The 12,313-nt window shown below is 50.5% G+C and overlaps 1 protein-coding gene across 1 annotated transcript; it reads right to left on the reverse strand.

Moving 5' to 3' along the window:
* Window positions 1–902: 902 nt before the first annotated feature.
* On the reverse strand, window positions 903–8,929 carry LOC104156171 (RING finger protein 24-like; the record flags this gene model as incomplete). The annotated part of the gene is made up of 4 exons (XM_009707486.1): window positions 8,787–8,929; window positions 2,241–2,283; window positions 1,377–1,418; window positions 903–1,026 (listed from the first exon to the last, which is right to left on the reverse strand). Coding segments are annotated over exons 1-4 (352 nt in total), but the record flags the coding sequence as incomplete, so codon positions are not given.
* Window positions 8,930–12,313: the final 3,384 nt, after the last annotated feature.

Here is a 12,313-nt window from a genome sequence, read left to right on the forward strand (position 1 = left end):
GTGCTGGGTATCGTCATCCTCCGATGGTGGCGAGGCTGAGCGGGGCTGGAGGGGACGTAACCCTCAAGGGACACCGCCCACTCTGCCTCCCCCTTTATCCACAGCTTTTTGTCGCAGTGATCACAGAATCATAGAATCGTTATGGTTGGAAGAGACCTCAAAGATCATCAAGTCCAACCATATAGCCAACACCACCATGCCTGCTAAACCCACTAAACCATGTTTTGAAGCACCACATCTAAACGTTTTTTGAACACCTCCAGGGATGGTGACTCCACCACCTGCCTGGGGAGCCTGTTCCAATGCCTAACAACTCTAACAGTGAAGAAGTTCTTTCTAATGTCAAGCCTGAACCTCCCCTGGCGCAACTTGACATTTCCTCTTGTCCTATCACTCATTACTTGGGAGAAGAGACCAACCCCCTCCTGGCTACCCCCTCCTTTCAGGTTGTTGTAGAGGGTGATCAGATCTCCCCTCAGCCTTCTCTTCTCCAGACCAAACACCCCCAGCTCCCTCAGCCGCTCCCCATCAGACTTGTGCTCCAGACCCTTCCCCCCCTTCGTTGCCCTTCTCTGGACACGCTCCAGCACCTCAAATGTCTTTCTTGTAGTGATAATAATAATGCAATAAATAATAATGCAGATAATAATAACAGTAATGCAGCAAATAATAACGCAGGAAAAGCTAAAGGGGACACAGGAGGAGGAGGGCAATGGTTTAATCCAGACCCCCTTTGCAGATCTGCTTTTACCTACTGCATAAACAACCAAGTACTTGCTGAAAGAGAAAAGCAGCGTCAGGAGCTGCCGTCAACCTGCCCTGGCCGTGTTCCCTGTAACGGGGTAAGAGGCTGCAGAGCAAACCCTGCTGCTGGCAGCAAGCGGGCGGTGATCCCAGCACACCTCTGCAGCCGGATAAAACCTTCTCCGGGCAGGTTTCCTGAAATCCAACATATTCCCCCGTCCACTGCAGCAGCCGCAGGACCCCCCAGGGCTCCTCACGCCGCTCCTTCACCTCTCGTCCCAGCTAAAAGGCAGAGAGCCAAGGCCAGGGCATCCCGGCTGGCTGCCTCAGCCGGGGTCCAGCTCTGCCGCCCTGCCCAAGCACGGCAAACGCCCCACGCCGCCCCCAGGCACCCACAGACGGGGACAAAGGCTTCGAGGCTTCAGGGTGCCCCGTTTCTCCCAAAACAAGTAAAGCAGTTGTGCTTTCCAGACTTCCACAGCACACCCAGCTGTGCTTTTTGCTCCCGAGGGAGTGAAATTTGAGTTTTTGCCCCCTCCTACCTGTGCCTGTCCTCCATCCCCTCCCCAGTGCGAGGAAGAGGAGGGTGAGGGAGTCTTTCCTTTACGCTACCGCCCCAGGGACGTACTCACCTCGTGTAGGTTCAGCTCCTTCACCTTCTCCTTGAGTATAACCTGTAAGACAGAGTGCTGGGGTCAGGACACAGCTTCTGCCATGAGCAGTCGCAGGAAAAATCTCCGTAAAGAGAGATCCCGTTTAGCGTCCCAGTAGAACTGGAAGCCTCCAGTAAACCCGGCAGAGCCAGGGAGCGCATCGGGTCTTCACCCCTGTGCAGGAACAGGAGGAAGGCACCGCTGGCAGAGCTATAACAACTAACGTGAGGACCAAATCCAGGAGATCTCCCAAATTTAAACCTGGGCTCCCACGCTCTGCAACAAGCTCCTGCATGGACATCTGCCACTTCATTTTCACTCCATCCAGGCTAAACACCTGGAGAGGGCTACAAATCCAGGATGACGACACGTTATCATCTCATAGCAGCCCAACTCCACCCAGTTTCCTGCTCGAACGACAGATCTGTGGCAGTAAAATTACACAAGCCCTGGAGAAAACAGGACGTTGAAGCAGCAACCCGACATCGACCTCTTGGCCGTGTTGATTTTAACACCAGTGGGAAATACAGGGAGGATTTGGAGAGGTTGCCCAGTTGAGGTGCTCCAGGGCTGGAGATGTCCCCACCGCTCAGGGACCTCGTCTGAAAACACGAAGACCTGCAGACTAAGAGGTGAGAGATGCTCCTGGGGTGCCCAGTTGGTAGAAAAAAAATTAAATCAGCAGGGACAGAGGTTTGCCCAGCTTTACAACTTTCGTTTGAACATCAGAAGCCTCCCAAGGAGAAGAAAAGCACAAGGGAACTCAATGGAGTGACTCCTCCAACGTGGATTTGGCGCTAAGCAGAAGGGAAGAAGACGACAACTTACTGCGTATCATCTCACCTGTTTGTAGGCGTAAAGCTCTTTGTGTGCTTGATGTCTGAGCCTGCAATCAAAACAGGGAGAAACGTGAAGGTAGGCAAAAAAAAAATAAATAAATCAGGATTACTGTAATACCTCAATCATTTCATTTCCCTCCTTTCCAGATTTAATTTTTTTTTTTTTTTTAATTTTTCATTTCGGAAATGAGAATAGCCACATGAAACGACGCATTTAAGCAACAGCCATTTAACAGCAATGGAAGTAACTGGGAAGACAACATCGCCACCCAAAAGCACACAACCTCCTCCCCTTTTCCTCTTTTGACCTCCCTAATTTTCCACGCAGACATCACCTGCGCTGTTAAGACCAACAAAAGCCGCTGAGTAAATCACGAGCTGCCATAAATACCCTCAGTTTCCAACCATTTCTGCTGCCAACAATTTCTAGACCGGACACGGTGCCTTTTTCCAAGTGATGGGTACTCAGACCCGAGGAAAGTTCTGCTCCCGCGGAGGAAGGAGACCTCCCTGCTCAGAGGTTTCCCACTGAAGCCCCCATCACACTGCTTGGGCGGTGTTGGGTTCCTCAAACACAGTCTTATCTTCAGTGATAAGCTCAATCGTGCTCCTTCGGCCTCCCAAACTCTCAGGAAGAAGCACTCAACAAGAGGTCATCCACCTGGCTGAGCAAGCAAAGGACGGATATTTATCTGAAGACGATACCGGAGCAGAAAGCTTTGGAAGAGAAGCCACGGGACATCTTCCATCTCTCCCCTCCTATCACAGGGGGCAATTTAATAACCAGGGATAACGAGCTGCCAAAACCCACAGGAGAACAAATACGTATCTTGGGATTTGGGGTGTTTTTTGTTTGTTTGTTTTTTTAATCAGGAGAGCAGACAGGGATGCGCTACGTTAAAGCGCGGGGAGACAAGCCCCCGCGATCACCCAGGGCACTCCCTGCCCCAGGGAAGGAGCCAGGGCTGGAGCCAGTGCAGCGGTGGTGGAAAAATCAGGATTATAACCTGCATAAGCTGCTTCCCCTCACCTACCTTTCAAAGCACTGGGCTCAGCACAGTTTGGGTTGTTTTTTTTTTAATTTCCCCCCCCCCCGACCAACAGCATCTATTCCTGGAGCAAATTAAGGGATTGAGACGGAGGGGATGAACCTATTCCAACAACGCCTGCCACGGTGGGAAGTCCAGCCGGTGGTAAGGCCACAAGAAAAGGTTCGGTCCCATCCCCTCCCTCTCCAGCCTCCCCTCTGCAGGAGGCAGGGGTGGGAGCATTTGTCCCTGTTCCTGGGAACCGAGTGAAACAGCAAACACAAAACCACATCACATCCCTCCATAGTTTTCAGTTCAAACTATTATTATTAAAACATCTTTCCAGAGCAGAACAAATAACAGCCCATTTTCTGCAGCCCCGTGGAGCGCTCCGCAGGCATCAGCTGGCTGGAGAAGCCAATTATAAATACATTTTTTAAAAACCCAACTAATATCGCTTCTCATTACAAGACATGGCATTTAGTGAAGTGCCCTGAAAACTCAAGAGGGAAGTCATCAAGGCTAAAGACTTGGCCAAGGACGTTTAATAAGACGTCAGGGCAAGTCTGCAGGGCTTGGACAGCCATAGGAGTATTTTCCCCAGCCAGCCTTGAGTGTGATTGCAGCCGGGAAGCCCCCTTGCCTGTAATTTCACTTCTCCAAAAATATTCCGGGGTTGTCTCAAACCCCAGCTGTTTCACTCTGAGCTCTCGGCAGCCTTCTGATCCTGCAAGGCTGCAGTGGGTGAGTTATAAAAATAAGATATAAAAATACACCCCTCTCCTTTTTGCTCAAAAACACCCTCCCCAAAACATCGTGGGCCTTGAAAGTGGAGGAATGGGGTAAAAATGCACCTTAACGATGCAGAGAGAGTTGCAGTAAGTCAGCTCCTGAGCCCCAAATTTAGTGGGGGGCCATCTCTTCACCTCTAATGACGCTGCCTGGTGGGGAACCTCCGTGCAGAGCCATGGATAACATGGCAGCAGGCAGGAAGGAGAAGGCTGGGGTCGCATCCCTCCGCCAACGACCCCGAGCAGAAACATGACCAGAAGATGCACGAACAATAGAGAGAACAGGATGAAACCGGCCCAATCTGCAGGGATCCTGGCAGCTGGGAAACTGGTTATGAAACACAGATGGGGCAAAGGAAGATGCGCAGTTGGAGACTGAATACAAGGGGAAAAAATTCTCCCAGCACGGGAAAAAGCATCTGTCTTATGGAGCACCGAGCGGCCGCCGAGGCTTTGGTTCACCAGAGGGAAGGTGTCGTGCAGAACAAGCCCAAGCATCTGCGGATGTGGCGGTGGCATCTGGAGCAGCGATGGGGAAGAAGCAACCACCTGGCCATGGATCTGTGCAGCTCCATGCTGTCAGGGTGCAGATGCTACAATGCCACAGGCTGGTGCTGAGCTCTATGGGGAGACTTTCCCCCAAAAAACCACCCCACACCCTTCCCTGAAGGTTATGGGGAACAGCACGAGCACATCTGGTCCCAAAGTTCGGTCTGCTCCTCCACGCTTGTCCTTTCAAAGCCAGGATCCTGGGCCAGATGGATCCCGGTTGGACCTAGCGCAGCTGTCGTAACGAGAGCCTGGATCCTGGCAAGCGTTATTCCCCGTTGGACCCAGGGTTTCATCCATCTTGTGTCAAGTGCTGTGACTCCGGAGGAATTTCTGGCAGACGGCTGATTTAGATAAGGGACCACACAGGGTCTTAAAAGCCAGCGCGTGGCTGGAGACCGTGTGTACGCACACGCCATCACCCACCCCTGAATTTAATAACCGCATCTTGCGGATTTTCCGATCTCTTCCCAAGCTTTCCATGCCTCCCGCAGGTAACGGAGCACCCTATTTCTCTGAGTGACTCTGAATCAGCTATAAAAAGCAAACGACTACAGGAATAAAATGCAGAGGAAACAATTTTTTGCAGGTTTACCTCCAATATCTGCTTATTTGATGCTTTACAGTAGAAAGAGTAGAAATGTACTGGGCACTGGCTCTTCGCCCCATCCCTGCATCGCTCTCCCCAGCCTGGCCGGGCTCCTGGGGCTCTCCAAGCCCAACCGCTGTGTTTGATCCCGGCAGGTTTGAACACAGAAGGAAAGAGCCCTATAAAAAAGGGCTTTTTAAGGGCTACGTACCCTACACCTCTCGTAGACTTCAAGCCGCTCTAGTCTGGGCAGAGACAAGCCCCATGCAACCCGCAGCAAAGCATGGGTAGAGAGGATGCCGCAGCTTTTACCAGGGCGAGCACGCACACCTTTCAAATGCTCAGAAAGCACAGCATCACTCGGCTCAGCATCCTTCTGATTTGGGTTTTAGGGGACTGAAGGCAACAGGAGGTTATTACTGTCATTAATTCAGCAGAGATCAGACACGAATAGCTGCCTGCAAAATTTCATTTCCTTTTTTTTTTTTAACATTTTTCCAAACAGAGGCATTTTCCAAACAAACTGCAAGAGTGGGACCCTTGCTTTGTACCAGAGTGGTTTGCAGTGGTGGAAGAGCTCAAGATTCACCTGGACTGCACACAGACAGCGATGACCTTTGCTTTGCTTTCGGCTGAAATTCCTACCGGACTCCATTTTGAGCCAACCCGACTAAAAACGTCACTTCTTCCTCCTGTCGGAGCGGGCAGCGCGCTTTATATTGACACAGTTGTGAAGCGCAGCCCACGTGCCCTCTTCCCCCGGCGCATCCTTTATTTAATGCCGTCAGCTCTGCGATTAGAGGTAAATACACCAGATATTGGCTCTTCCACGCTCCAGATGCCTCCCCAGCCAGGGATGCAGAGGAGGGCTGCATGGGATGCTCTGATCCGGAACAAGCAATGAGAACCAGGGCCCGGAGGATGGTGTCACAAGCTCCACTTGTTATTTGCCAAATATTTGCAGATCTGCGAGTCACGAGAGAGGAGGGAGAGGGAGAGGATGGGCTGCGTTGCCTCTGCACCTAAGCAGAGCCTGGAGAAAGTCACAATGAGCCGCCGTTACCTGCAAATAACCCGCGCGGGTGCAAGCAGAGCCCTGGAGGTCCCGAAGGGACTGTCCTTGCCTGCACCCCTCTGCCCTGGGTCGTCTTCTCTGTGATGACACGGTTTGATCCATGCTGCATCTGCTCGTTAAATTAACATCTCTCTTTTATACAGCCTCCAGATGTAATTCTGTTATTAAAGCCACGCATCTCATTGCAGAAGGGGTCAGGAATGCATGGGGTAATTCAGGACGTTTTAGCAGCTGGTTTGAGAGGGGGAAAAATTCAATTTAAATTCAATATTTTACTTTGTATACCAAATCCTCTTGCCGCAGGGCTACGGGTATTTGCTTGCTACGCAGCCAGGCACCAGCCATGCTTTGGCGTTAACTGGTGCTGAAGGGGAGTGACACGGTAAACCCTTCCCGGAACAATCATTTGGGATGCTCTGCACTTGCAGGTGTGTGGTCCTGCTGTCCAACTACAAGGCTTCCCAAACCACGCTGAAGCTCAAGCTTTTCTACCCCACACAAGCTGAGATTACACAGTAACTTCAAAGGAGGTGGATGGGGGCACATTGGCACAGCTAAAACCCTCCAAAACGGAGGCTGGAGGATTCTTGTTTGGCTCAGTTTTATCAATAATAGAGCTGGGGACAGTGGTTTGAAGAGCAATTCATAGAGTCGCTGTAGAGTTTAGGGCTATAAAGGGATCGTTAGATGATCTAATCCAACCTCCCATCCATCATAGGTCATTAAATAGCACTTAGTTACTCCCAGGAGTGGGAGCCAAAATGTCTTATCCAGAAAGGCCCTCTGTCTTGATTGAAAGACACGAAGAGACGGAGGACTTGCCACTTCCCTTGCTGGCTCGCTTCAACAGTTACTCACCCTCTCTCTTACAACATGCCTCCAGCTTCTAAATTTAAAGATTTTCTGGCTTGATCTTCCAGACATTACTACTTGTTATTTCTTGTTTGGGGCAGAACACACCCAGCAAGACCCGGTGCCCAGGAAAATACTCTGAAAGTCCAAACACCTCTTCATTTTGCAAGCAAGCCATATAGATTCAAGCTCAATCTGGGCAAAACACATCCTTGAGCCTTCTGAACATTATTCCTCTATTTTTTTTTTTGCGTCCCCTCCCACTGGTATCTCAGTTAAAATGTGAACACTGGACACAGACGTAACATCCCAGCAAAGACCTTGTTAACACTGAGCACCAAGATACAAATCACCTGGTGGGGGATGAGCCCTCAATCTGTTCCTGCCATGTCTGCCGGGGTGGACAGATGCATTGCACCTTCAAACACCCTCTTCTTATGCATAGTTGCAGGCAAAAATGAAGACCTGATGCCCAAGCAGCCCAAATCACCCCTGGGTAAGCCTGGGTTTGGGCTCACCTGCAAGTTTTATGAGGTTTTGCTTCCTGCAGAACTGAAAATAGGTGGAAATTATCAATTATTTAGAAGGCAACACTGAAATCTTGCTTCCTGGTCTACAAATGCAGGACAAAACATTTTCAACACCCTCTGGATAGAAAACCTGGTGGGACCAGCTGCTGTGAGCCAGCCAGACACAGCCTCCGTGGTGCAAGAAGAGATCAGGTGCCTGCCTTACGGAGGCAGAGAGAGGAGCTGCGATGGATGTACGGCTGGCAGGGAGCTGGGGCGATCTGAAAAGCCAAAGATGAGGGAAAGGGGATGGAGAAGCTCTTCTGCAACTTGGTAGAAGAGCTCTGGGTGCATAGGATTTGAGCAGCTACCGCTGGCAGGGTGATGCCCTCTGCTCCTGACCACAGGGAGAGGCGTAGCCAGCCCCACATCCCAGGTTATCAGCACAACTCGTACCCGTCGCCACCTCAATTTCCAGGCACCGTATTTTTCCCCACTTGCCTCTTGCTTTCTCTCCAGCAGGAAGAGTTTCTCCTCTCAATTAGTGGCCCAACCCTCTCCCCAATGGTTCATAAAATAATTAAAACAAGCCCCAAACTGGATCAACCTTTAACCCTCCCATCTCACTCCCCATCATTCAGATTAACAAATCAACTCTGCATCATTAATCTCTAAACTACGCTGTTGAATGAGCAATTTGTGTACGATAACGAACAGAGCAGGTATTAAACATTTCTTAAGCACACAGTGCACAAGTTACTTATTAAAGAGGAAAACGTGTTGAAACATTAAGCAGCAAGCAGGAACCATAAAACATCCCTTTCCAGTCTTTTTGAGAAGCCAACCATGTTTTCATGCCTGTTTGAGCACACACATAAATTGTTTTTAAAGCAGATAACGTAATTGCCCTGAGGTAGCTCCAAGATGTGTTGGGCAGACGGTGTTTGGTACTCACGGTGTTTGCGCTGGGTCTATCGGCTCTTGGGGATGAATATTGGGCTGAGCATGATAATGAGGGGAAGTTAAACTTCTTTCATGGGTCGCATCAGTTTGGCAAGACACGGTGATGCCATCCTTGTTTTAGGATGGAGGGATTGGTGCTGAGCTCAGTCTGAATGAGGGCAGCTGTTGAAAGCCGGCAGAGAACATTCCCTTACCTGATCAAGTAGCAACAGAAGAGCAAACTGAGGATGAAGACGAAGATGGCCGTGCCAAAAACCACGATGTATATGTTGAGAGGCAGGTTCTGGAACCCGATGTTCGGCATCCTGAAACTGTAATGCTGGAAGTCCGAGCTCATGGGTAGGCTGTGGAGATAGGGACAAAAACACACGGACGTGAGGCTCCTTCAGCACCACAGGATGCCCTTCGGAGACCAACGGTCTTCTCCAAAGGCAGGCGGAGGGGAAGGAGAGAGCAGCGCTGCCTTCGCACTCCTCGCCCCCTGGGGCAAAGGCATCCTTGCCCAAAACTGAGCCCCCAGCTCGGTAACCCTGAAAACAAAGCAGAGCTGGATCAGCTGGGGCTGGGATTTTGCTTCTCCTGCTGTGAGCTTCTCCTCCAGCTATTTTCCCCTCTTCCTTACACACATCATCCTTTAAGTTAAAGGCTGCATCAGCTGGAGGGCGGGGATTTGCATCTGAGGAGCCCCAGCTGCAGCCAATATTCCCCAAACCCCTCATTAATTAGGCCAAAATATTGAAAGCAGCCAGAAAGCCTTGTAGCAAGGCAGGTTTTCCTTCCCTTCTCCTTCTCTGGTTTCCAAGACCAGTTCCTCATTCTGTAGAAATCCCCCCTCCAAAACCATTGAGCATGCACATGAACCGGCGCGGGTTCAACACGCTCCCAAGCGCGTCCCTGGCAGAAAGGAGAGGACAAGGACATTCCCATGCCATACATGTCAGTGCCATCAAGAAATTATAGGGGCTATACGAGAGACTTGGTTTGTTTTTTTCCAAGTGAGATCCGGGTTTGGTGGTTTAAGGGGATTTTTCCAGGTTTCAGCTTTATTCCTCAGTACAACCCCAGGCTGCTTCCCCCCAGCAAAACCCCGAAGCACCTGCGAGTGGCGGCTGAGAAGAAGATGCAACGATGTTGGCTGTCGACGTACCATGTCTCGGGTGTGTGACCAAAACCTCCCTCCCCTCGGAGAGACCCAATTAAACCACGAGCAGCTGCCTGGGATAACGACTTCAGTGTATCATCTCTCCCATGATTTTAGTTTTATGATTCATCACACAGGACACTAATATTTTACAATAACCCTAACAGGGTGTTTTTCAGGAGTCAGGCAGAAAACCAAGCCGATCTCTTCGTATCGCTGTAAAAACCTCCTCACTGCCGTAACACCACGTTAATACTCATAACCCTTAACTGGAAAGCACATATTTATTATTTCTTCTTATTTCTTTCTATTGCAATCATTCTCTGAACCATTCACCCTTGAATGATCACAACCGCTTCTAGCCAGGCATAAAGTTCATCCACCCCCAGCTTAGAAAAGGAAGTTAAAAAATACGCCTTGTTTTCCTTTCTGCCCACAGGAGAGGGCTGGACACGGTCTGCAATTAAGTTTCACAACAAGCAGGGAAAGTACCTGCAGTCTGAACCCCATTTCCCAAATAAAATTACTGAGGGATCACAAAACCCTTCCTGGGACCAAGGAGTTTTCAACAGCACATTAACTGCACAGCTCTCAGTTTTGCATGGGGTGAGAAGCCGGCGAGGAAACCGTGGGACCTGAACCCAAACGTGCCGGGGAGCAATGCTCCAAAACTCAAAGCATCCTCTGAATGTCCCATTCCTCCAAGCAGCATCCTCGCTCCTGCATCTCCTTTCCCCCTTGAGACCACTTTTTTGCCAAAGCCCCTGGGCTTTCCTCTGTCCTCCCGTCATATATACATTCCTCGTATATACATTGCATGCCCCCCAGCTGCTACGCAGGGAGCAGACTCACCTCTCATCCCGACTGCTTCGCCAGCACTAGCCCCTCACCCGCACCCTCCTCGCACCCCTCGCCGAAGGCAGCATCTCCACCGGTGCCGAACGCCCACCCAAAAGCTTCCTCACTCCGGTTGCTTTTGGTTTCCTCGGCTCGCTGGAAGTTTTGAGGCAATTTCTGGTAAAGCCTGGATTTGATTATAGCCTCCAGAGACCAACACGCATGTTCAGAAACTCTCCCGGCCAACATGGAAATGCTACAAGAGCTCGGGGAGGCAGCACACCCCACCGTGAGCGCTGGATTTTATAGCGCAGCAACCACCCAGCAGCTCACACTCCTCCACCAACGCTTGCTCCGCTCAGCTGAGCTGTTTTGCCTTGCAAATAAATTTTAAAAAGGCAAAACCAGCCCCTAAACCTTTGTTCCCAGCTTTGGCAGAGTTAATGCGCAGCTCAGCGTTGCTGCGTAGGGTTGGGTTTGGTTTTCATCTCTGCACTGTTTGCTGGGTCAAAGGGATTTTAGACGGTTCAGAGGCTGTCCTCTCGGTCACGCTCATGCGACCAAGGATGTTTCGGCTGGATGACGAGGCTCCAGCTGTCCTCACTCGCCCTTGGGCTTGTGTTGATAATCACTGGCATTGGCCAAGATGTTGGCCAAGGTTGGCCGTCTCCAGCTCCTCAACCACACAAGAGAAAAACCAAACATCTTCCATCTGGGAATTCAAGTTATTTTTTCCAAGGAAGGAGAGACCACTCTTGAAGAAGAGGCAACAAAACCAACCAGCACCGGACTAGTACTTTTTCTTTCCTTTATAACTCCTTCAACTTGTGATGCTCTTCTTACCAGAGCCGGGGGCTTCGGTTCAGCTCTCCCACCAGGAGATGCTGCAGCAGACCAAGCACAAAAGCAGAGATGGCAGGTAAGGAAGATTCCGGCTGGATTTAAGGCGGTGAACCACATCGAGCCACAAAAACTCCTTACCGTCATGGCCAGCCAAGCCTTGCAGCTCTTCCACTGGTCTCCGTGGCCACGGCAGTAGGTACAAACCATCACAGCCCCTGGCAAATAAACGGTCAGTAGAAACAGAGCTCCGTCCCACCCACAGCATCCTATTCTCTTCTTCCAATGGTACCACTTCCCTAATATTTTGCCCCAAAAGGATGTCACCGATGCAGCCGTGACCTACCTGCTGGCCATACTGCAGGGGCTCAGTCTCCCGGGGACAACCCTTCGGTCCCCTACGGTGAAAATCCAGCAAGTGCCACACCAGACTCATCCAACCTCCGCATGAAATAACCTTCTCCACATCGGAGCTACCCTGGTCCTCCCTCCCTCCTCCTGCAACAGCTGAGAAATGTGATGGCAAAATGCACGGAGGTTAGAGGGAAAAAATAAGTTAGCCTGCACAGGATCCAGGAAACTGTTAACTTTAAAAGACTTCACTGAAATCTGACGATTTTAAGCAGCCAAGCTTTGGGGTTGGGTTTTTTTTTTTTAAGGAAGTGGGAGGGAGGAACTGTATTTTAATCTGCTTCAGATTTCTGAGTGTGCAGCCAAAGGAAATAAAAAAAAGAGCTGTAAAGAAGGATGAAAATTTTCTGGTGCAGAACAAAAGCCTCCCTGTTGCTCTCTCCATGGCCAAGGCATTTCAGTGTAGGCAGATGCCCTTCCTGGGGCACCCACCGCCCCCAGCAGCCCCCTGGGATGGGAGGCATGAGTTGCCCGGAGAAAAGAGGGTTGGTA

This window comes from Cariama cristata, unplaced genomic scaffold (assembly GCF_000690535.1).
Source record: "Cariama cristata isolate BGI_N322 unplaced genomic scaffold, ASM69053v1 scaffold25210, whole genome shotgun sequence".
NCBI classification, from domain to species: Eukaryota; Metazoa; Chordata; class Aves; order Cariamiformes; family Cariamidae; genus Cariama; species Cariama cristata.